The 26,806-nt window shown below is 38.1% G+C and overlaps 1 protein-coding gene across 2 annotated transcripts in view; it reads right to left on the minus strand.

Annotated features, from left to right (window-relative positions):
* Positions 1-26,806, minus strand: part of ST8SIA4 (ST8 alpha-N-acetyl-neuraminide alpha-2,8-sialyltransferase 4) — a 65,029-nt gene that overhangs the window by 17,630 nt on the left and 20,593 nt on the right. For both annotated transcript variants that reach the window (XM_075020298.1, XM_075020299.1), the window contains one exon: positions 17,980-18,273. In XM_075020298.1, coding sequence (XP_074876399.1) covers positions 17,980-18,273 — 294 coding nt within the window. The remainder of the gene's footprint in view (positions 1-17,979; positions 18,274-26,806) is intronic.

Here is a 26,806-nt window from a genome sequence, read left to right on the forward strand (position 1 = left end):
GCACCAACTTGGGTGGGAGGGTTGATCTGCTCAAGGGTAGGAAGGCTCTACAGAGGGATCTGGACAGGCTGGATCGATGGGCTGAAGTCAATTGTATGAGGTTCAACAAGGCCAAGTGCCGGGTCCTGCACTTCAGTCACAACAACCCCATGCAGCGCTACAGGCTTGGGGAAGAGTCGCTGGAAAGCTGCCCGGCAGAGAAAGACCTGGGGGTGCTGGTTGACTGAGCTGGCTGAGTATGAGCCAGCAGTGTGCCCGGGTGGCCAAGAAGGCCAACGGCATCCTGGCCTGTACCAGAAATAGTGTGGCCAGCAGGAGCAGGGAAGTGATTGTTTCCCTGTATTTGGCACTGGTGAGGCCGCACCTTCAATACTGTGTTGAGTTTTGGGCCCCTCACTACAGGAAAGACATTGAGGTGCTGGAGCGTGTCCAGAGAAAGCCAACCAAGATGGTGAGGGGCCTGGAGCACAAGTCTTATGAGGAGCAGCTGAGGGAACTGGGGTTGTTTAGTCTGGAGAAAAGGAGGCTGAGGGGAGACCTTATTGCTCTCTACAACTCCCTGAAGAGGGATTGTAGTGAGGTGGGTACTGGTCTCTTCTATCAAATAACTAGTGATAGGACGAGAGGACATGGCCTGAAGTTGCAGTAGGGGAGGTTTTGATTAGATATTAAGAAAAATTTCTATACTGAAAGGGTTGTCAGGCATTGGAACAGACTGCCCAGGGAAGTGATTGAGTCACTATCCCTGGAGGTATTAAAAAAGTGCATAGACAAGGCACTTCAGGACATGGTTTAGTGGGCACGGTTGATGGTTGGACTCAATGATCTTGAAGGTCTTTTCCAACCTAAATGATTCTATGATTCTTCTTTCTTCTCCTCAACTTTCTTCCTGCTCGAAATGCTAACCCTATAAAGGCCAGGTTAAAGCAAAAGGTGCTATCTCAGTTATATGGAAGTTCATAGGTATGTTCTGATTTGTTTCAGTAGGGCATGGGTTTCATCCACATAATCTAGCAGGAATCTTTCCTCATGACACCTTTTCTTTAATGCTATACCGTCTGTTACACAAGTATCTCCCAGTTTCCTACAACACAATTGGAAAGAAATACCTGGTTGGAACTTCATAAACAATTAGTCTGTGGATAATCTAGAACACAGTTCAGCTCAATCCTTTCTACACTCTGCAGGTGTGCATGAAAGTCCAAGCTTTCACTATCTGGCTGTCTTTTATGACCAAGGGGGAAGGCGCAAAATACCCCCCAAAGCTTTTCTGAGTGAGACACTTTGTTGACTGGAAGGATGCTTCTATCTTACAGTCTTACAGACCTACATAACAGCTAGTGATAATAGCAACAGTTCTCTGTCACTCATGACTGGAGACAGCAATACATTCAGAGAATGTGAGTTAATGCTAACGACCAGCGAATATGCTAAGCATAGTGGGAGAAAAGCACTGTGCTACTTTGCTTATGCAGTTGTGCTAATGTTCTTCAATTAGAGAATGTCTCTGCTATTCCAGTTGAACACACTTCTTCAGACCAGTGACTTTAGAAGTAGCACTGAGCTCTGCAGTTTTCCTTTGTGATTAAACACACATTAGGGAATATGCAAGCAACTCTAAACTCATTGTCATGGGTTAACCAAATCAGACTTACGTACAAATCTTTAGAGACTAAAGATTGAAGCATGACTACATCTCCATTCCCCAATCAACAGTTTAACACAAACAAGTAACACAAAAGTTAAGCATACTGACAGTGCAAACGAAAAACTTTGTCAGGAAAAGTAGTGTTGGATTTCCATTCTGGAAAGCACACTGGGCCCAATCCCAACAAAACAATTATAAAAATAAGCAAAAGGAAGCAATTGCATTTTGAGTAAATGGGGCTAGAAATTTAAGTTATGTTTTAGAGGGAGTCAGTTGCTTTTTGCTCTCATATATATTGTAAATATTACTTACTTCCTTCTCTAAAAAGAGTATTGGCATTAGTTTGGATTAAACAGAAGTGATGAAACGAAGTGATGAACAGGACGAAGAGAAAAATCATATCAGATTGGAGATGGCACAACAATTTTTTATTGGGTTTTGAGAAGGTACTACTTTTGGCTTCACAACTAATCTTCTATTCAGCAAAATAAGACTACCTACCAAACTCTTTCACACACAGAAACATATGCGGGGGGGGGGGGGGGGGAAGGTAAAACAGAGAGTGAAAGAATGGAAAAGTGACAGAGAAAACAAAATGTGTAGTGCATAGAAAAAAACAGCATTTCCTAATAGCAAAATGAGAAAGCAGTCACAGAAAACAAGTCTTTTACTTCACTGAGATTTTCAAGTTTTTAGAACACTTACAGCCTAAGCTTATATTTTGATTCATAATCATGCTGTGTCTGTTTTTGAAGGAAAAGCTCTTCCTGGAGTGGTAACCACTGCTGGAAACCCCTTCTTTCCCCTCCACTCATCTTCTGGGACTCCCTTCCCATTCGGGGGTGGCACAAGAGACAGCACCACTGCTCCCTGCTGCTAACACTTTTCATGGACCTAAGGGTTGATCCAGACCAACTGTGATGGTAGGCTAGTTCCCTGGGCAGGAGTTTGGTCTGTGGCATCAGCAGGGTTGATACAAGAGGTCAGCCTCCAGCTGAAGGGTGGAAACACAAGCCCACACTGTGACCTTTCCTACTGCTGGAGCTAAAACGGAAATGAGAAACCAGGAGTGGGTCTGATTTCACCTGGCCCACAGGGACAATTTTAACAGGCAGAGGGATAAATAAGCAGCCTGCTTTCTACCAGCCATATTTCCTTTCTGAAAGGGCCTTTATTTGTATGTCTCAGAGTAGCAATTCAAGACTCAGAAAGGCTATTGAAGCCTTGATAGGAAACCTTGATAATGGCTTGGGTCAGCAAACACACTGCAGCCAGGAAATGAATTTGACCCATGTCCTGCACAGTAGTGATGAATCCTCTAATAAATGCAAAATGATAATTTCCCTATTGCATGACTATTAAATACCTATTACATGATGGCAATTACACAGACTATATTTCAGCTACAAGAGAAGTTAAGTAAGTTTGAATTTTAGTTTCAATTCAAATAATACATAGCCATGTCATTGTAATAATATATAATACAACATAACCACATGTTCATGTTAATCTTCCAACGTACGTGATTTGTCAGACTGCGCCCTGGGGTCCTGACTTTTTCTGGGGATTGGTGAGGCCATGACAAAATGTTCATTAAAAATTACCACATGCAAAGCTATCTCCTGTGGCAAACATGGGCAACTGGAGGCGAAAAGGTATTTGGTTTGTAACAATACAAGAGTGGGACTGATTGGACAAGACTCTTCAAAGATGGCAGCCAATGCTTCTCTGGGAAAGCCATGTCAAATTAAGAACAGGGGAAAACCTTTTGTTTGAACAAAAGTAACAATTCAGCTAAAGGCTAGTAAGGGAAAAAGAACAATGTAGTCTTATTGCAAAGTTACAGTAATAGTAATGTGCAGCAGACTGACTGGTAGACATGTCTAAGTGCTTTGAAACACACAAGTAACTTTGGCTTAAATTTAGAAAATATGCATTTCAAAAACCTACAGAATTATTTTTTATGAAAGCATTACTACAACTTAAAATTGATTTAGCATTTTTCCTACGAAAATGGCAACAGAATGTTACTAGAGTAGTGTAAAGTTAATAACTTGCACTAATTCTAGCTTTCACCATTAGATCTAGTCTTTCCTACTGATGTGAATATCTGTTCTTACACTAATGTCCAGTAATCACATTTCTGTAACAGAAAAAATCCTAACTACTCTCTTTTCAAAACAATGCAAATGTTGTCATGTTCAGAAAATAAAAAAACCCCAAATATATGAGGAATAAGAATAAAATGTAGTGTGTCCACTATGTATATTAAGGAATTAGGAACACAATAATGGAAAGACCTACTGAAATTGTTAAATTCTGTCTTTGTCACTTCAGAAAACACTGGAATAATTTATTTGTTCCCCAGAACATCTATTCCACAGGTCTGTATTCTTGAGAGACCATTTTCTAACACCTCATATCAACTGTTAAATCTAGCCTAAAAAAAGACACAACTATGGGACATTCTGCTCCTTGCTGTGCAATATTATATTCTGTGTCCCTGCAATAGGGGGAAATTTATAAAGATGATCCCAGGATGAGGACTATGCCCTGTACCATGGAGCATTTCATTAATGGCACTGATACTGAAACTGATGTTGAAAAATGTAGTCTGTGAACTTGAAAATATGTTCAGGATGCTCTTTGCTCATTGGACTGATGAACAGGTTAAAACTGCTTTCAGCTTGTGCCCAACTCCCCTTGAAGGCTTAAGTCAATAATGTCTAACATTAGCTCTGGACAGATACAGTAAAACAACATGTTCAGTGCTACATTACTTGTTAGACTAACTTCCATTATATAGAAGAATATCTGACCTCTTTTGGTTTAATCAATACAATCTGAAGTCTCCCTTTTAGAGATTATTATATAAAATATCTATTACAGGCCCTTAAATGTGATCAATGCAATGAACCAGAGCAGCTAATCAGATATAAAAGCTATTGGTTTTACCATAATAAATCCCACGGCTGTCACTGAATTAACCGACCAGAAGAGCTAGGCTTCATACAAATAAAAGTAAACTACTTCAGTAAAATAAGGAGGCAGAAGTTACTCCTTAGTATCAAGATTACACAAAACCTTTAAACAGTTAAAAAGTAGTCACTGCAGCATGTGCAAGCATGCATTGAAGAACGTGATTGAACAGAAAGAATTTGCTGCATCACAACTTAATGTAGAGCTCAAAAGTAAGAGATTGCCTTAAAAAGTCCATTAAATATGAAAAACATACTTAAATAATACATAGGAGTCCACATGCTGCTATGCCAAAGGACCAGCACCTTTGAAGAACAACTGTTGCTCATTTTTCACATCCTATTAAGCTCTAGCTTCACTGCAAACAATGCCAACCAAAATGCCAATTAGCAGCAATGAGATGTGATTGGAGTTCTGCCAAGCCCACCAACTGGTTTCACATGGACATGGAATAGACCAAGAAAAAACTCTTTTCACTCACTGCTACACTTGGTCAGATGATACCTGTGTGAAAGGCTACAGATCCCACTACTAATTTTACAAGCAATAACTTCCCAACAGATTTCCTGTGGTTTTCAAGTAAGGAGATTAATGGATGTTTTTCCTCCAGAAAGATTTCCTGTCTTTAGCTTGCTTTTGTCCAGGATTTGCTGATACGACAGCCTTCTGCATCACTTTCTTTTTTCTACTATGTATTTCAGAAAGGAGTACAGAGAAATATGACAAAAGACTTTTGTCATGATTGGCTAGTATTTGCCAAAAAAATTTAGGGATGTGTCTTCTCTATTGTATAACTTGTTTTATTTTCTTTCTCTGGGTTTCATGTACTTTAAAATGTATCAATGGAGGCATCCAGCAGGTAGGTGTCTACTATTATTACTGCTGTTATAAATCAAATAAAGAAAAAAAGGAATTATGACAATCCCAAAACATATCAGCCTGCCAGTTCACTAAACTGTAAGAATACAATGAAAAAAAAAAAAAGAAAGAAAAAAGAAAAACGCAAAGGAAAAAAGGTTGTATAAGTGCATTTAAAAAAATTCTTTTAAAAGGAAATGAAATACTTGTCACTTTCTTGATTAAAGCCTTTAAGCAAAAAATGAACTGTCTTACTGTTACTTATTTACTATTATGCTAGAAATCATGGTATATTGCCAGTGGCTTTACTAAGTTACCATCAGCCATGTCACTGACAGTAATTTGTTCAGTCTGAATTTAAGCTACTCAACTTCAAGTCACCAATGTTATAGAAATGAAGTGTTTACACATTGGCACATTTCCCAGATATTTTGTGCCCAGAACTTGCTTTGCATATTACAAACAAGTTTATAGAAATTGAAAACAAAACCAGAAAGACAGATTTCCTCTTCCTTTTTCACCTCTGTTTCAGAGGATTATCATTGTACCAAAATAGTAACAATGGCTTAGCAATCTCATGAGTTAAAAGCAGGAGATCTCAGGCAAATTTTGTGCTCTACAACAGCCTTTCTGCATTACCCATGGCGGTGAGGATCCTACTGTTTTCTAAAGGGATTCAGTAGGAAAAGGACAGATGTTCACTACTAACAGCATCAGAGAGCTGAGATACCCAAATGCATGAGCCTAATCTTCCTCTGCCCATATCCTCTCAAAACTGTCCTCGCTCCTCAGAATTCATTCAGTTCACCTTCTAATTCACTCCACAGCCAGCCAGTGTCATCTCTATGGATCAGCTGTGAAAATTCCCTGGCGACTCAAAGAAACCCATGAACTACAGCAAATCAATTTCTCTATGAAAACCCACAACAAACCCCTTGGAGACAGCAGAAATCCCAACTGCCATCATTGGTCTACAGGTCAAGCCCTGTGTTTTGTTTCCAGTGCCAGCTTACAGCAATCCCCTACAGCCAGCCACGCTACACCATCTCCCCAGCACAGAGTCTCCACAGCATGGCTCACAGTACACTTGTGAGGTTTCATGCAGCCCATGCAGCTTCCCAGCTGGTGCAGGTGTTGTGTACCTCACTGTTTAGAAAGGAGAACACACTGCAGCACTGAGGGAGGGGTTCCTTCCTCGATCCTGTCTTTATCAGCCCTCAGGGTTTATTTCAGTTATTTTAAAATGACTGCTAGCTCTGCAACAGAAGATAAAAAGAAACACAAATTATTCTCTGAAAGCTTCTTGTCACTGAGACCTATGTTCTGTAGTCCATCTTCTCTCTCTTGCATCTTCTTCTACACTGTTCCTTACTGACTCAAGGTAAGAAAGGCCTCATCTTGAAAGTTCATGTGAAACATGAATCTTTCAAACAATTTGCAAAGCCCACAGAGAGATTTTACATTGTAGGAGCAGTCTGGAACAAACAGGAGGATACTGCCCTCTTAGTCCTTCTGTATGTTACATTTCATCTGAAGCTGAAGATTTTGATATAAGCATAAGCTGTGCCACCTGTTGGTTTCAGTATGACTGATACACCCACTACTTCCTCTCTGCCAACACTTCTGGTGAGTGTGCCAACATTTATACTGAAATGGAAAAAGTAAAAATAAAAAACCCCTCATGAGCCTCCAAAATGTTCTGAAACCAGCAGTTGCACTTCTTCTCAGTAGGGTCTTATCTCAGATCCTTTTACAGATCTTCTGTGCTTGCAAGATGTAGAAGAAAATGATTACTCATTCTGGTTGGAAATTCCCCTGTATCCCACTGCTAGCCAATAAAGTACAACTAAGTTTAAAATGAAAAAGCATGTTCTAGCAATAACTTTCTCGAAGTCAATTTTCTTTAACTACTTCACTAGATATATGCTTCAAAAAATGAAAATGATGACTCTGGTTCCCATTAAATACAGAGCAGGAAAATGTAAATAAGCTATCTCCACAGTGCTCGTGAGGTATATCAACTATTATTTCAATACAGAAATATTGTTTAAAAAAAACCCATAGGAATAAAAGTAATGTTTTTTTTACATTTTAGAAGTAGTGGTTATTTTCTTAATTCTTCCTGTGGCCCATTAATTCACTTGTTGAAGACTGAAGGACAAATTTCAAAAAAGGACTTTAGTACAGCAACCTTATCGTCTTAAACTCATCATGTGGATCCACACACAACATTCATCTCCCATACATCTGTAAACATGTCCTTACGTCTACACATAAGCATAAGGACAGCAGGACACCTAAGAACAGGATTCACAGGAACAGCATCTGCTGAAAGAGATGCGTAAGACATAATGCACAGAGAAGCAGACTTCAGTCTAGCCTGGGAAGGAAATAAGGACTGGTGAGAGATTTAAATCTCATCCCACCCAAAACGCAGGCACACAGCATCTAACTCAACCATGGTGTGCCTTCTAATACCAAAGAAGCAGAATTCAGACCCTTTGCCTGATGAACCAGTTAACTTCTTTCAAAACATGTTCTATGCTTAAAATGTCACCAGGCATGACAGTGCTGACCTAACCACCTGGCTCCTTTATCACCCAAGTCTTTAGAATACAGCGATGCTCACGCTTTTTCTCACTTTCTACCTCAGTCTCTTAATTCGTTGATGCAAACTGGAACAGGCTAGTAGGCTTCCCTTAGTTTCTGAAAACCCTGTACTTGGCTGATGTAGCAAATACTCACACAAATTCCTTCCCTCACATGGTGGATTAACCCTGGCCAGCAGCCAAGCACCACACAGCTGCTCTCTCCCTTTCTGCTCCCTCCTCAGTGGCATGGGGGAGAGAATAGGAAGAGCAAAAGCAAGGAAACTCACGGATCAAAGTAAAGACAGCTTACTAGGTGAATGAAAGATAGGATGGAAAAGGCAATCCCTCACCATCACCCACAAGCAGACTGAGCCCCACCTCATCTCAGCAACGGGCACTTTGGAAGACACCCCCCTCGCCCCCCACCCCGCACTTCTGCTACCACAGTTTTATTGCTTGCTGAGCATGACGCTATATGGTATGGCATCTCCCTTTGGTCAGTTCAGGTCAGCTGTCCTGGCTGTGTCCCTTCCCAGCTTTTTGCCCAGTACCAGTCTTCTCACTGGTGGTGGGAGAGTGAGACATGGAGAAGGCTTTGAGGCTGTGCAAGAGCTGTTCAACAACAGCCAGAACGGTGTTACCAACACCATTTCACCCCCAAATCCAAAACATAGCACCAGTATTTTGGCACAGAGCTGCCATGAAGAAAGTTACCTCCATCCCAGCCAGACCCAGTACACATCAGAAAGAGGGATGAACAGGAGGTTTTCTCCTACACAACAGAGAAATACTCTAAACCCTGGACTCCTTTTGTAAAAGGAAGAGACAGACTGCTTCCCCACAAGCTGTGTTTGGGAGGAAGGTAGCCATTAGCCTTAGCATTTGGTAACTTCAGACATAAAATGCCCAAATGCTACTCAGTGCTTCTGACTTGAAGCACTTATGTCTTTCTCCATACGCAAACAAGAACCCAAGGACTTCAAACAAATCCATTAAAGCACTCTTGAAGAAACTCACAAATACTAGAAAGCAAGGGTACAGAAGATACTAAGCCAAACTGCTTCCTCCTATACTGACACCAGTTTCGGGATTGTCCCAGTGAACTATTTCACTGAAGGACTGGACTGTTTATTCATTTTCACAAACAACCCAATTACTTGGAGTATAAGGTAACTGACAGCATCATCTTCTGTCTGTCATGGTCATCCACGCAGAAGGAAATGCCATACTCTGTTCTTGATCTAGCTCTGCTAATGCCAGTCTGGCAGCTAGAAGTGTAACACAGAAGAATTACAAAAGAACAACTACAGGCATATGTATCCATTTCTATCTTCTCTCTTTCAGTTTGGTTTGGACTTTTTGTGTGTCCGTGTCCCATTCCACGCAACCCCCCCCTCCAAAATGTAACAAAGATGAAAAGAGAAAAAAAGCTTAGCCTTTAGAATTTTCTCTTTATAACTATTTTTGTTATTTTTTTTTCCAGATGAAGGGATCAACTTAAAAAAAGGTTAATAAATATATTTAGAACTAGTAGAATTTGTCAAATGATAACAAGGTATCATAACAACTCTCCACTTTTACGGAAAAGTTCAGATCCAAAGGCATTTTTAGCCAGATGGTACTGGGCAAAAAGCTGGGAAGGGACACAGCCAGGACAGCTGACCTGAACTGACCAAAGGGAAATGCCATACCATATAGTGTATAAAGCTATAACTTTGTTTATTTCCACATTTCCTCAGTAATTAACTAAGCACTTGAAGAAATCTGTTACTGGCTAGATGCTCAATACAATTGTTCCTCATCACAAAAGTTCAGTAAGATCAAAGCTAAATGCAAACATCTTTGAAAATTCTTGGAAGGCATTACAATCAAAACAAAAAATAGCAGAATTGTCATTATTATAAGTTTTACCTTAGAAACAGCACTTTAAAAGGAAGGAAACCTGACAGAACTTCCTCATGTGCACATGTATCATACAGAATCAACAGATAGCTCACCTCATGTCAAAAAAAAGACAGAAGCTGCTCTCCATCCTATTAATAATATCTATCCAACATGACTCTCTATGGACTCCAGTTCTCTCTGTAGTTTGATCCTCAAAGACAGACTATAAAAGCTGTTTCTGGTTTGCTTCTCAGCTGCACAGCTACAATTTCTGTTACAGGAGTATGATATGGTCAAATGAGAATTAAATTTGCACGTTTTTATAGTTTTCAGAAACACAGAAATTAACAGATTTTATGAAACCAATGATAAGAAAAAAAATTGAAAAAAATTATAATAATACAGTAGCAAAATATTTTTCAAAATAAATATAAATCTGAAAATACACTGTATGAATAAATTATGTGTTATTTATTCCCTGCTTAGCTGCCAAGTCATTAGCATTATGTACAGTGCTGTTGCTCACAGTAGACAAAAGAAGCAGCAAAACTTGAAAATAGGTAATTTCTTTACTATTTTTCTTATAACTGGTACTGTTGCTCTCCTCTAGTTGAAACCTGAAATTCAGCCTTAGAAGAGTAAGTTTTACAAGTCTTAAGTATATACATTGCTGATAATCAGGAACAAAGCAGCTGCCAAAGCAAAAGGGACAAAAAAACCCCAACAACCCCACAAACCAAAAACTCACAGAATTTTATTATCAAAAGGTAAATAAAAATAAGAATAATGGTTGTCGCCCCACAGTCATTGTCCTGGGTTCAGCTGGGATAGAGTTAATTTTTACAGGAACCTGGGAGGTGGGGGGCATAGCCGGGGCAGCTGACCTGAACTAGCCAAGGAGCTATTCCATACCATGTGACATCATGCTCAGTACATAAATGGGGAGTGGGCCGGGGGGTGGGCTCGACTTTCGGTGGGGGAAGTGGCGGAGTGCCGCGTCCCGGGTGGTGAGCAGTTGCACTGTGCAGCACTCTTGTTGTATACTCTTTCATTAGTACCGTTGCTGTTGTAATTTCTTTGTGTTGTCCCAGTAAACTGCCTTTATCTCAACCCTCGAAGTTCCAGGGTTTTTTTATTTTCTCTCCTCCGTCTCCTCCCCATCCCACCGGAGGGGGCGGGAGGAGTGAGCGAGCGGCCGCGTGGTTCTTTGTTACCGGCTGGGCTGAAACCACGACAGTCATGACCAGGCTTTTCATAGCCTACTTCGTGGGATGGACCAGGCAATGAAAAATACAAAAAGCATACAACTTTAATACACATTCAGTTTCCTCCTGGTGTCCTCCTCTACTTCAAGTGCGTTTGCCCCCATTGAAAAAGCTCTCATTTCTCTCACAAAGTGACATATCTCTTGACAGACCTTGCTAAATCTTCCCAAAACACAATAAAATAGGAGATCTTCTGCAAAGGAAATAAAAGTGCGTCCTGAGAAACTTTGAAACAGATGAGGAGGCACCCTTATGAGGTGCATGGGCTGTGAAGCCCTGGTAATTAACTGCTAGACTGAAAGATCAACCCTGGAGTGTCTTCACTTTAGGAATGGGAGCATCACCTCCTGCTCTCCTGTTAGTACAGGATCCCTGGATCCAAAGAATGACTTCACACAACAGATTAAGTTCTGAAAATCCAAACTAACTGACATCCCATCTGTTTGTATAACTTACCAACTCTACTGATAAGTTACACCAAGGGCACAAGGGTACTGTAATATAGAACCCCTATTTTAATATCCACATATATGAAAAACGGGATTGTACTCCACTGAAAAGTAAGGAAATGTGTGAATCTTTTTCCTAATATTTTGAATATTTGAATGACATGATGCAAAAGACACAGTCATTTTATATTAAGTATAGCATTGTATTTTTAGCCTAATGGCCTTTTTTTTTTTAATCTTTTGTTTTCTGCTGCAATTATTTATTCATCTGTGTACTCCAAAATGTCTTCTCTTAAGAAATATATTTTAGCAGTAAAGAAAAAAGTGAAGTCTGTTAACGGTAAGAAAAGAAACAGAAGTGTTTACAATATGGAGTGCTCCCAGCAATTGTTTCTTTATTAGCACAGAGCTGCTGGAGAACTATTTGATTTCTGCATATTTGAGTTTCTCCAAGTATTTTTCCTGTAATTCCCACAGCAAAGGACTCTGAAGCGATGGTGAAGTTGTGTAAAAGGTCACGACATTCAAACAACAGCTGTTTGCTTTCACTGATAATGGAGAAAAGACTTTGCACTGAAAAGTGACCATAAACAGGCAGAGCATACTCGTCACAGAGACAAAACACAGAGATTTCAGTGGGAATTCTGCCATGTTTAATGCAGGATCAACTCTAATACCACTCTTTTGCAGGCAGTATCAAGGAGGAAATAAGCTGAGCACAGGCAAATCCCACAGGATGGATGTCCATGCAATTGTTCTATACCCAGAAGAGGGGAAGGAATCTTATGTGAAGCAATTTCAGCAATACTGCAGCTGAGTGACTAAGAGTTCATGGAATGGCTCCAATAGGAAGAAAAGCCAAGAAAACATTCTTACACATGAAGATGAGTGTGAGAACTTTGTGTTGTGGAGTTGGGAGAGGAAACATGAGAAGAAACTCCTCAGAAAACTACTGCATTGTAAAAGACTGTATTGCTTGCTGGGGTGGGGGGTAGAGGTGTTCTGCCTCTTCAGCAAATGGCTTCAGATAATCGCCAGCAGAAGCAGAAGAGCAGTGGCAAGGCTGCGGGAGTTAACTCTGGCCTCCACCTACTGTACCAACAAGATGCTTAAGTGTCAGGAGCCCTTTCTACTCCCTCCAGGGAACTGCAAGGCAGGATCCATAGCAGAAAGCATCTGCTGATTCTACTTTCCGGTTTGGTTGTCTGCCACCATTGGCAGTAAACAACAAGATCTGGACTCTAGTCCCAGCAGGGTCAGTTCCTGTTTGCCTGTTTAATGCACCTTCCATTAGAGCTCTGGTACTGAGACCAGACTCTATACAGACACTATCCACACCTCAGAGTATCATCTGACTTCGAAAACATTATTAAAAATAATCCTAATTAAAGAGTTCAACATCAAATCTCAGGCCTATTAATAAATCAAAGTTTCTGAAATTTGCTGTTAAATTCAATTTTTAAAAAAAAAAAGCAAGCTGTGTGGTTTGCTCATTATAATTAACCTTCCTGGCAATAGCATTAGAGAGCAAATAAATCCTTTTAATCAGCTAAGCTCTTCATTTATAGATTCTAGTTCCATCTTGAACTCTGTTACATATTGACTACCTCAATTATGTTGTCAATAATACGTGCACAATTACATAAAAAGTTCCATAAAACAGCTTTTAGAAACACTTTGTGAAAAAATCATGCAACTGCTACCAAATCTCTTTCCCAATCCAATATTCTTACTTGAAACACAAACTTGGGGATCAAGAAATACAAAAGCAAAATAGAGAAAAAAATTATCACATGAAACCACTTGATCTAAATCTACTGAAGTAAAAAATATGAATCCTATGTCCATTTAAGATATGCTACTGATTACAAAAAAGTAGTTATGTTGGAGTTAGTATTTACATATTCTGTTTTAAAAACTTTGAATCCCTCTGAGATTTTACAGGAGTGGCCATCACTCACAGAAGTTTAATAAGGCATGAAATCTGTAAAAAAGTGATTTCTTTTTCCAACACCACATTACCTTTTTTATGACCCCAAAAGTGCACAAATGGACAGGAAAAAATAGTTTTTCAAAATGATTTCAGAATGCAGTCATTATTCTATTATCTGATCAAGAGCAACTACCAAATACTATGTCCTGCTCAAAAAGTTTCTTTCATTAAAAGAGAAGGAAAAATAGGAGAGAAAATTTCAGTGCCATGTTATTGCAGCAAAACTGCTCTGTTATTATGTAAAACAGTACATAGGAATACAGAATTTGGCCTCACTAGATTGGAACCGAAGTCTAAGAAAGTTAATGTTCTGTCTTTAGAAACTGCCTATGCCTTCTGCTTTAAAGACTGATGAAGGAAAACAACGAATTTGCTTGACCAATCTGCCAGTGTGATACACACAAAGAGAAATAGAGACAGTACTTTCCAAGCCTTGTGGCTGTCAGCCTGCACCCTTCAGCATTAAACATCTCTATTAGTACTTAGTATGTCAGGTTGGAATTATGAACTTAACTTTATTGATGACTAGTTACTTGAAGATTTAGCCCACAATATACTACATTTCCATATTTTTAATAAAATAGTAGGTGCATTAAATCAAAGAACTCTTGATATGAATTGAAATTTACACTGGGAATTTGTGTGTTCTTCCAAAAAAAAAAAAAAAGACAACCTCATAATTATAGCTTTTTGGAACAGACATCTTCTCTTTTCAGGCAGTTTTCAGGCCTGTAGCAGTGTTTTGTATTTTTAGATTATGAAGACATGTAGTTGTAATACAATACATTGAAGTTTCAAATAAAAGCCTCATTTCAACCAGCTGAGCAATATGGGTATGGTATAGCCGTGTGGTATACTACATCTACAGACTTATCTGTGGTATAGGAAGATCAGCATGGGTGCATAAGTCTTCTAAAACAGCTTGATGGGATCTTTTAACTTGTTAAACATAAAATTGCACCTTTTATTCGTCTCCATAAGAATATGCTTTCAAGTTGAGGACAGTTCTTCAGTAGACTCTCCTGGTATTATGTCTTTGGCATGGTCTAACAAAAATCTCGTTGTCTTTACAAATTTGGGAGGGTTTCAAAGTATAAAAAGTAACGTAAGACCCATACTGACTTTCTTGACTGATTCTCTTATCATTAAAGTCTAATTTAAAACAGCTCTACCTACCTTCATATAAATTATTATTTAATGCAAAATATGCATACTCAAATAAAGAGTGAAGCCAGAGTGCTTTGGAATTATCAAGGAAAGAAACCAGAAACAAAAGAAGTTAATACTTAGTTGCATGGATGTTGAGAGGGGTTTGGGGATGTTACAAATACTAACACAGGACAATGATTGCAAATGCTACATTCCCATGTGTCTGCTCTAAACTTTTGTAGCCTTTAATGAAAATCATCGAGCTACATTTAAGCACAAAGACACAACCATCTGAGAATGCTTACAATCTACAAAACAACGATTGCACATGCAGGCAGTTTCCTTGTGTAAAGTAAGACAGTTTACAAAAAACATTTCTTCCAGTTCAGCTTTCCCTATCATGCTTTCATCAGTAAATCAAACTCCACCTACCTCTTATGGCTTAAGAGGTTGAAAGACGTAGCATAAGCCTTGCATTCTCACAGTCTTACATATATGCTTAGGCACCCTATGAAGGAGATTAGGTGCTCTGCACAGGTCTTACTGTATATTTTAAAATGCAGATTTTGTGGGTAGATTTCCTGGTTTTGCTTCTTATTCAACTAACAGGAATCTTCACATTCTATTTATTTTACCCTTTCTGTTTTGCAACACCACAGGCTTCCACTAGGTCATCACTGTTAACATGGTCACAAACTTGCAAGCAGAGAGCTTGCAAAAGCATCAAACATACAAACAAATATATCAAATCTATCAAAACAAACACAAAAAATGAGTTCAGATTCATAAAACAAGGAGTGTTTTATAGGAGCTCCTTTTTGGTGGTGTCTCTTCAGAGGCTCATAAATCATCAGTTTACACTGAATTTGAAATAAACATGAGCACAACAGATAGAACACAGTATTATGAAGACTCTCCTTAAAGCCAAGTATGTAAGTTGCACACACTGTTTTAAATGGCTGCAGACTTAGCTGTCCATTAGTTTCAAACTGCAGTCACCAGTTGTGACTTGCTTAAACTTTCCCAAGTCTTACTGCTCAAAATGGACTGATTTGATAATCAGGTCATGCAGCTTTAAATTTTACTTTATTTTTCAAGTTACTTTACTTACTTTTAGAAAATACTTATTTTTAGCTCAGGCACATTTTTATTTAAGAACAGTTTTTGCTTAATTTCTCATACTACCATGGCATTCCATTTGACATAAAACCTAACAGATCTTAGAGAGATGTAATTCAAGCTGTAACAAGACAATACTCTTTCCCTAAATTTAACTTTGCTGTAATAAAAACCTCATTATTATGGGCTGGTGCTTTAAGACTGCCGTCTAAGAAATCTGAAGAATATTTGTTCCAAATGTATTAGTGCTAACTGTATTACTTCCAAACTTGACTCACGAAGACATATTCACCTCATGCACCTCACTTCATGAAGTGAAGAGTTAGACCAAAGATAAATTTGACTCCTTGTTTTGTTCCTACTCAAATTACAAAAAAGAACAGTAAAGAATAAAATTTGATATTCAGTCATTTCCCACAAGAAGTGGAGGACCTAAGGTTTAGAGCACAGATTCAACAACCTGACAAATTTGTGCAGTCATATCAGATGACACTGCTAAGTATAATCTGAAATCCAGTAGTCTAACTTTTCAACACTAATTCTGACGGTAGAGCTTTTGTTGCCTTTCTTTCAGAGAGACATCAGTGCTAATTCTTTTTTTAAGACAAAGCCCCCTAAAGGACGTTAAAGTTTGCCAACTGAAAGACTGCATATTCTGAATTACCATTCACATTTGAGAATTTTGCCCAGATTTAACAGATGAAAATGAGAACAGCTATTTGTAAACTGGAAGTAATCTTATTCAGATTTATACACACACACAAAACCCACCACACCTATCCATGGGTTATAGGCATTTTGAATACATGAAAATTCCACACAATCAAGGCCCATAAATAGCTAAAGTGTAACTGTATAACAGAACAACTATCCAAAAAGCTATGGAAACTGAGCAACTCAGTAAAAAATTAAAGGATTTCCAAATTCCAAAGGAAACAGATTATTTTTTCCAGTGCCAGAAGTGTACCACATGAATACCGCAGTTAACCTGTTTGCGACATGGCAGAAGGAGAAAAGCATATTCAGAAGTCCTAATATGCTGAAGAACAACATATTTCTCGTATTTCTAAGCTCTATTCTCATACTCCTGTACTAGATTGCAGTAACAGCCCAAACATTCCCTCTGATCTTATCTCTGCTGCTGTAACAGTAGCAACTTTTTAGGCAGATACATGATCAACAACTGGGGTACAAGCCAATACCAATACTTTAAGGCAACTCCCAAAACCCCACAGACAGCATAGTTCAAGGAACTCAAACTGAGTATTATCATACTGTCATAATTCACTGCACAAACAGATATTGCACTACCATCATCTTCTAAATGTTTTTCATGCACAGTCCTATGTACTCTTACTTGCAGTGACAACAACATTGGAGCCTTCATCTGACAGTCTTGTTTAATTATGGGGCAAAAAAAAAAAAAAGTCTCTGCACAAAGCATGAATGTTTTTTGTTTGGTTGGTTTTTTTACCAACTCCTAACATTAATATTGATCAGAATCACTGAAAAAGTTTTTGAATTGCCCAAGCATCTGGCCAAATTCAAAAGGAGAAAGATTGCAACAAATCCTAGATGTTTTAGGAAGGAGCTCATTATTTTCAGATCTGCCAGTCTTCATCATTTACATGGTTGTTACCTTACCCCTATGCTATTTAAATTATACTTTTTATCTCCATAGTCTTGCCCAAAAGACATGTAGCACTTTCATAGTCCTCTGATTGATGACTCACAGATACTCTTTGAATTCAGACTATTTTATCATTAATTTATCACTATGATGATCATTAAAAAATTGTGTATGTAAAAGTGAAAGTGAAAATTTATTGTGCTAATGCATTTCAGTTGTTTGCATTAGAGCAGGCTAAATGAGTGGATGACATTTACTACCAAACTTATTTTATCATACATGCAATCCATTACAACAATAATGGAAATATCAAACTCCTTTCAACATTTTACTTGAGTTTTTTTCTGCCTGTTAGGAATTCTAGTTATTAGCTTCATTGTGCCAAGGACAGACCAGTCTTTTCCAGACACTTACCCTCTGACAGCATGAATAAGTCTCAGTGATGGATAGGCGGTTCGCACTTTCAATTTATTCTTAAGGATTAATGCATTAACCCACTCCACATGCTTCTCTCCGCCTTTGACCATGAAAGCAGGGATCCAAAGGACACTGTCATTCAGCATGGATAGTCTATGCACAAATTTTTCTCTGTCACTCTCATTCCGAAAGCCTCCAAATGCTCTTTGTACAACTGATGGGTTCATGGTAATAAAATCAGATTTAGTTCCCACATCGGCAGCAAACTCCACCACAGGAGCTAGATTGCACCTGAAGAGGAAGAAATTAATGGGAAAAATGAAAATAAATATGAAACAATAACTCAGAAAAATGTGTGCATGAAGGGAAAGCTGCAAATGAACATGAAAGCCCATTTCAATTTACATGAGACAAAAAATACCAGCGATAATAGGTGTGATAACACGTAGCATTTTACCCAACTTGGACATTCATTAGACAAATTTTTAAAAAACATTAAATGTACATAATGCTGCAGGAAAAAGAAGTTCTTTGTACATTTGAAAACCATGTCATCATGCTTTAAAATCCATTGACAGCTATAGTAGCACTTACGAATAAGAGTATGCTTTCTAACACCTATTACCTTTCATTAGTGTTCATTTGTCATCGTGTTACCAACAGCTCACACTCTTCAAGGAAGCCATGCCAGCCAGTTAAAGTAGAATTTATACAGGTTAGTCATTGCATTTTTTTTACAATACAGTATTTAAATATGATTTACAAATGAACTTTACCGCATGTTAAATGAGTTTTTGGTATTTTGGGTTTTAGTATTATCACTGCAGCTGATCAGATGTTGTGAAATTTAGTATTTTCTTTTAAGTGTGAAATGAAATTTTTTGAAAAAAGTATTAATCTTTCCATTTTCCTTGATATCTCATTTTCAAACCTTGTTTAATTTTGCAGTAGTTTTGTGCTTTTTTCTAGGCTTGAGAAAAAGGTCTCATCAGGCCTTTGTTCAGCAGTTTTTAATCTCTGTTACATAAATAAATATATGTGTATTTATATGTAATCACACACAGGCAGTATTCTCCATGGGCAGCATTGGATGCAGGTGACAAAATGCAATTCAGAAATTGTGATTTCAGTGACCAGTATGATCCAACTGAAACAAATCACCTCCACAACATCCCAAGTGAATTAGCCTGTAGCTGGTATGCCCCAAATAAGTATCCTGACACAACAATATTTTCACAATTTAACCAGCTGCTCTGTTGAGGTGAAGGATGCTAAGAAGCAATGTTGGAACTAGGTCCTTCAAAAGATTTGTATATTATTATATTCTTAATATAAATAGTATTCTATTAGTTCTGCAGTTCTTTACTGGTAGAGTAAAGTTTTTACTTAAGCTTATCCCTTAGCATCTTCTAAAGGGCAGATCTCCAACTTCATCTACAAATAACTGAATTCAGCAGGGCAATATTAACACCAACTGATCACCTAGTCCTGACTGATAATACCAAATTCTCAGAACATCATTTTCATTCTGTAATTATCAGCTAAAGAAGTGGTCCTGTCTTCTTAAGAAAGAAATATTTGGAAGACTGTAAAGTGTATATATTCTTAGGAGGTAAAGCTGTCCAAGTTTCTGATGACATGTGGGTAGATGTTAAGCTTTATTAGGAAATGGATTTACATTCTTCAGTATCTTTATACATCCATTCCACAAACCACCTGCATGTATTAGGCTGCTAAGAGTAGTATGTTTTAGAAAATGATAGTTAGGGCACAAGAAAAAATTCCACTGATTTCAATATTGGCTTTGAAATTTTTTTTCTAAAAACTTTAATGCATGAACCTATAACTTGCAATTGTCAGAAGTTTGGTATTGCATAAAATCTAAAAATAAAAAAAATAATCAAACCAAGGACTTAAAATCAAGCAAATTCACTAAATTACTGCTGCTCTTGAAAATACATCTTTTAAGGGCAGACTGCACATAATGAGGGATTCTTGCATAGCAGGGTTTTTTTCAGTAGTCACATGTACATGCACGTAATGGTATCTGTTACTTACAAACACAGGACAGAGCTTGACATTGCAAATCCTGCTCTCTGTCCAGTTTTGAGAAGCACCTATGTACCAACACTATCTTGTTGAAAAAGCTGTATGCCATATGCAAAGTGTGCACATATGAAATAGGCCTTGTGGTTCTAAAATGATTCTCTGCCTTTTGACAGCTCCTTTCTGATCTGCCAACGGCATCAGTGCCTAAATCTTAAAAGTGTATGTAGTTTGAAACCAGCATATAAATGTAATTTCACCTAAAACCTGAAAAAATCATCACAGGCATACCAAATACAAGGGCTACCTACCTTGCATGTCATTACTGCTTCATCAGTAGTATACTTAATATCAAATACTGTATTTTAGAAAAGTATACAGTATAAGCAGCATAAATTCTTAACAAATTGCATATTCAGATTTTTCAAGTATAACTTCAGAAAGTAATGAGCAATCCAAATGCACTCAGTAACGATGGAGTTTTCTATTGTCTATGAACAATTATTTAGAATATTAGTCGTATTTTTCAAGCTTAAGCTCATATGTCTCAAATTAGACACCTGATTATAATATTAGAGGCAGGTAAGGCATTTTGCTTTCCAAATGCTGAGCACCTCTTAACCTTTGATCTTTTAAAAATTCAGTTATATAAATGTGGATTAGTAGCAGTGCTGAAGTTTGAAATAATGCAGTAAGTGCATCTGCACTTTAAAAGGCTGTTTTCAAAGAAGTAACTAGATGCTGCTAGCAGTACACTAAGATTGTTCTTTTAGTAGAATACGAATGTAAGACAAGCTCTACACAAATTTCTAGCTCTGTTAAGGAAATAAACATTACTACATTAGTTGTAGTTGACCAAGTTATAAAAATAATACCCCCATTAAGCCACTTCTGATTTTCTTAGAGGTTATTTCCTTCAAAAAGTGATTCTAGTGCTCATTAAATTACAAGTGTCAATATTGAATATTTGCAATATATTTATCCATAAAGTTGGAAAATATAAAACACCTGCTACAACCCTCAATTAAAATCAGCACATTCTTCAGTACAGAGTAAATGTAGTAGTTATGTCAGAAGTGTTTCCATACAAGTTTAAGAGTTTATGTGCTAGTGACGAACAGTGACACTTACCCTAAACTGCTAGTACCTGATAATTTATATTTCCAGGTGAGTTCAAGAAAATTTTATAGAAATGTATCACAGAATCAAAGAATGGTTTGGTTTGGAAGGGACCTTTAAAGGTCGTCTAGTCCAATGCTCCTGCGATGAGCAAGGACATCTTCAACTAGATCAGGTTGGTCAGAGCCCTGACCAGCCTGATCTTGAATGTTTCCAGGGATGGGGCATCTACCACATCTCTGAGCAACCTATTCCAGTATTTCACCACCCCTGTTGTAAAAAATTTATTCCTTATATCTAGCATGAATCTACCCTCTTTTAGTTTAAAACCATGACCCCTAGTCCTATTGCAACAGGCCCTGCTAAAAAGTTTCTCCCCATCTTTCTTGTGTGTTTCACGGCTAATGAAACTAGCTATTGTATATTTCCATATAGACCTGAGTATATGTAAATACTTTTTGCTACCTGTTTCAGAGCTTTTGTCGTAACCTCTAGTGCATCTTTGTGCTATGCCAGCATTTCATACAGTTGGAACTTTTAAGTTTATTTTGTTAGCAGACATCAATGATCTCCTATCAATTCTCAGGACTCTTTCAAGAAAACTTTGTATTCAGAGACACACATGAACATATACTTGTTTTCTTTTAAGTCAAATTAAGAAGCCTATTAACTGAAAACTTTGAAATAGGCAATGCAGTACCCTTCCCTTGTTAAATTCTTCAGTTCTAGCTCATTTGTCCTAAGGCACAGAATGCTGAATATATCCACAAAAGTGATGAGGAGGTGAGGGGGGGGGCTCTGCACCACAAGCTTTACTTTTATATGCCTAGAAATTTGTACACAGCAAACGAAACCTTTATTTTAAGTTGTCATTGCTATATCAAATCCAGCAGGAAGAATAAATGGAAGATTGTCATTTACTGAGCTTCCTCTTCCTCACATGCCACATTATTGATAACTTGCAACTATATGATTGCTTAAAATTTGACTCCAAAACACAATTTTCTGCAACATACTATCATCTTCCGTTCATTCTAAAAAAACTTCAGTATTGCCTTCATGTCAGTCAACCTGCAAGTATAGAATCATAATCATTTAGGTTGGAAAAGACCTTCAAGATCATCGAGTCCAACCATCAACTGTGCCCACTAAACCATGTCCTGAAGTGCCTCATCTATGTGTTTTTTTAATACCCCCAGGGATGGTGACTCAATCACTTCCCTGGGCAGCCTATTCCAACTGTCTGACAACCCTCTCAGTAAAAAGATTTTTCCTAATATCTAACCTAAATCTCCCTTGCTGCAACTTGAGGCCATTTCCTCTCGTCCTACCTCCAGCCACCTGACAGAAGAGACCAGCACCCACCTCACTACAACACCCCTTCAGGGAGTTGTAGAGAGCAATAAGGTCTCCCCTCAGCCTCCTCTTCTCTAAACTAAACAACCCCAGCTCCCTCAGCTGCTCCTCATAAGACTTGTGCTCCAGGCCCCTCACCAACTTGGTTGCCCTTCTCTGGACACGCTCCAGCACCTCAATGTCTTTCCTGTAGTGAGGGGCCCAAAACTCAACACAGTATTGAAGGTGCGGCCTCACCAGTGCCGAATACAGGGAAACAATCACTTCCCTGCTCCTGCTGGCCACACTATTTCTGGTACAGGCCAGGATGCCGTTGGCCTTCTTGGCCACCTGGGCACACTGCTGGCTCATATTCAACCAGCTGTCAACCAGCACCCCCAGGTCTTTCTCTGCCGGGCAGCTTTCCAGCCACTCTTCCCCAAGCCTGTAGCGCTGCATGGGGTTGCTGTGACCGAAGTGCAGGACCCGGCACTTGGCCTTGTTGAACTTCGTACAATTGGCCTCAGCCCATCAATCCAGCCTGTCCAGATCTCTCTGTAGAGCCTCCCCACCCTTGAGCAGATCAACCCTGCCTCCCAAGTTGGTGTCATCTGCAAACTTACTGAGGGTGCACTCCATCCCCTCATCCAAATCATTGATAAGTAAGTAAGTGGGCTGCAGGTCAAAGCTGAGCTGGGCAAACTTGCTATGAGGTTACTAACACGGAGAATATGAGAACAGGTTGTAATTAACAGTCACACATAGCACTGAAGATTGACTTAAGCAATTAAGCAAACAGCTGTAAATATGAGCACTGAGAATATACAACACATTATATAAGGGTTTGTAAACCTCCTTCTCCTGAGCCCAAGCTATTGACTGTTTCCAGAGAAACTGATGAAATGCAGCTTGCCACAGCACCCAGAATTTTGCATAATAATGGTTTTCATGAGTTCCTTTGGTTTCCTTTTTTTTCCATAAAAATTCACTGTAAGCATATTCTTTAAAACTAACAAGCTTATGCCTGTTTTTTGTCTATATAATTTTGTTTAATCAGAAGCTCTAGCTCATTCTTTTTTCCCTTGCGCTAAACTAGCAAATAATTAGAGTCATTATTTGCTCCCTTACTTCTTCTAAGCACTATCTACAGTAGAAGTGTTCAGAAATTGGTCTAATGAGACAAAGATTGGCACATTTGGGAGAAGGGGTTAGGAAAAAACCTAAGTTAGTGGAAAATGTTCATAATCTGTGTGATTGGTATAGGCAATAATATGCAAGGTACCTCAAATTAATGCTGCAGTCCATGTTCTTCCCACGACATCATCCCAGACCATATCCAAAACCTCAGCACATCCATTTCAACAGGGTAGTCTGTCTAAACTTACTATTGGGCATCAATTATATGATTTAGGCAATCAGTAAGTTTACAGGACCACCTGATTTACATAGTGTTCACGTATAATCATGACACTGAAAGGCAAATATATATATATATAATATTCATAGTGAAAATGCCGAGGTTACCACACATGAGCTTTCAGTGTGGGAGCAGAGTATTTTCAACAGGAACATGCACTGCAATGCTATCACTAAAAAAAGATCTGGGGTAAATGGGAAAAATTAGTTCATGTCTGAAATATCACATGGTATTTGGGTATCTGTAGAATAACTGAGATCAACTGAGATTCTAAGATACACAGACCAAAAAGTCTCAGCGATTGAAAACCTGCTTCTTCCACAACTGTGTGTTGTATGTATTAGTTACAGTGGGATATACTAAGAAAAAGTGCAGGGAAAAAAGAACTAAACTGCCAATGGCTGCAGTTGCATGCCATGAGAAAAGACTGAAGAATGGACTAAGTGCTGCTATACCACACTTACATCAAAGCAATCAACCGTGGGTTTGCTGTGACACCTTTATGGCCCAAACACATCCACAACATATTTAGTCTTTTAGGAGCAGAGTTTAACAAAGAAAATAATGAAATAATATTCACAAAAATACACTTAAATGAGAAGACAGTTATTCCACAGAGATTCAGTTGAACTTGCTTGGTGACTAATAAACAAACAGTTCATGTATATGCATATAAATGTCCAATACGTAATATTCATAGGCCATGTATCAGTATTTTCAAGTAAATTTTAAATAAAAGCCTTAAAAATTTGCTTGAGTAAAAGTGATTATTATTTCTGTTTTATTTGACATTGAGAACTAAAAGAATATTCTTCATATGGTAATAATGCAAGGATTGGCCATGAATCTGTATACTTGTTAATCCTCTAACAATCTGTGCAGTTGAGGTTTACAGGTTGAAATAAATACTTAGAAACCACTCTAAAGCCCAAGCTGCACAAAAGTACCGTAAAAACATGCTTTGTTTCATTAGTATCTTCTCCTTGTAGAGCAAAGCCAAAAATATCCATCACACAATATTAACAACATACACTCTGAGAAGCCAAAAAAAGAAAATTAGATTGTTGCTGGAAGACATAACAATAAACCCCTCTGAAACTTAAGGTGTTACCTAAACTAGTACCAATAACATACACCCTTTCCTGAACAGCCTGCAAGCTTTTATATTCAGGTTCATACCCAGATGCCCATATGAATCAAATTTCCAATCTTGAATTCAAAGATACTTGACATTTTAAGAAACACTTGGATGTGAAAGTAAAATTCAAGGCTCAAATACATGGGGAAAAAAAAAAGTTAAGTTCAAGACAGCAGACAAGATATCAGCTGGAGTACACTCTACCCAGTCTATTTGCAGGAAGCACATCACCCTAATACCTGTGTATATGTAGCACATCATTTCACCCAATTCTTCAATTAAAGGTGTGCAGCAGCAGTGATTACTTTCACATACACATACACCCAAAAAAGGGAGATTTACAAAAAAACCATGCACAAACCTTCTATCTCCCCCTGCCGAATCCAATGATTAATAAAATGTATGGATTCTCACATGTTTTGTATACTTGTTTGGTTCCCGAAAAAACAAAAATTGCTTCAAATTAACTATAGGGATCTGGATTAGCAGGGAATCCCCTGACATATCCCACTTCATCCCAGTCCTTATCCTCTGCATGCCACAATAGAGAATGTCTCATGAGAACTGCAAGCTGTATAGAGGCTCAGGTACAGCATAATTATGGATTCCATTCACACACCAGAATCACAGCTGTCTTTTAAGATGTGCCATGTAAAATATACCATTATTGACCTGATAACCCCTTTTATAACACAAGTCCAAAAGAATCCTGAATTTGTGACTGGTTTCGCTTTACTTAGAAGATACATTTTTGTGACATTACCTGCATTACTTCTTGTCACCCAAACTAGAACCTATACTAATCATTAAATTCTTTCTTCCCAGAATATTCCTTAACACCCGTGACTGAAATGCAAGTTATCCTCAGCTGACACAGCACAGTGAAGTGACAGAAAATGTCTAAATGGTATTTTAGAAACAGTGGCAAAATATACTATTTACCTCTTTATTTTAAGTCCTTGCTGCAACATTATCCATGAATTACAGAGTTTTACTGTTCTTTCCAATATGATTACTTCCAATACGACACCAAAATAAAGAAAGGAATTTCTATCACTGAAAGTTTGTTGCAGGTGGGGAAAAAAAACCTACAGCAGTGAAATATTGAGAATGTAAGAAAACCTGAGAAATGGAACTTAGTACTGAATAGCTGTATCTTTGCCTTTTTATGTGAAAATCCTTTACACATTACTGCCTATAAAGGGCATATTCTACAGGGCAATGATCAAAATGCTACAGAAGCATTACTATTCTGATATAGAAAACTTTAGAACAGTTCTGCAATACCGTGAGGAAAGAAAGGGTTAAAAAAATATTCTTGCAACAAATTCAGTCAAAATGATAGTTTTCATTGTGTTGGAGAAGCACTTTGGGGTCATGAGTTTGGAATGTAGAAAAAAGCAGTAGTTTGAACATTCAAAAATGGAGAACAACAAAAAAGGCAATGTTTAGACTAATATGAACATTGCCATACCTCTTAATTCAAACACATGGTCAATGAACAAATGGATTAGTGAAGCTTTCCTGCATTTGAAACTGTTCAGAAAACTAATAAATTAAAAGCTCTGTATTATCAACAATAGAAGTAAGCAACTTTAAAAGAATTTTATCCTTTTCTCTCAGGATAATTATAAAAAGAGTCAAGCTAACTCTATGTGCTCTACATTTGGATGCTCATAGGACACCTATTTATTTAAGAAACCACTTTGGAATCTTCGATCATTTGCATATGGGTTTACAGAAGTCACTTCTTACTGATGCTTCCTTAG

The sequence above is a fragment of the Buteo buteo genome, chromosome Z (genome assembly GCF_964188355.1).
Source record: "Buteo buteo chromosome Z, bButBut1.hap1.1, whole genome shotgun sequence".
NCBI classification, from domain to species: Eukaryota; Metazoa; Chordata; class Aves; order Accipitriformes; family Accipitridae; genus Buteo; species Buteo buteo.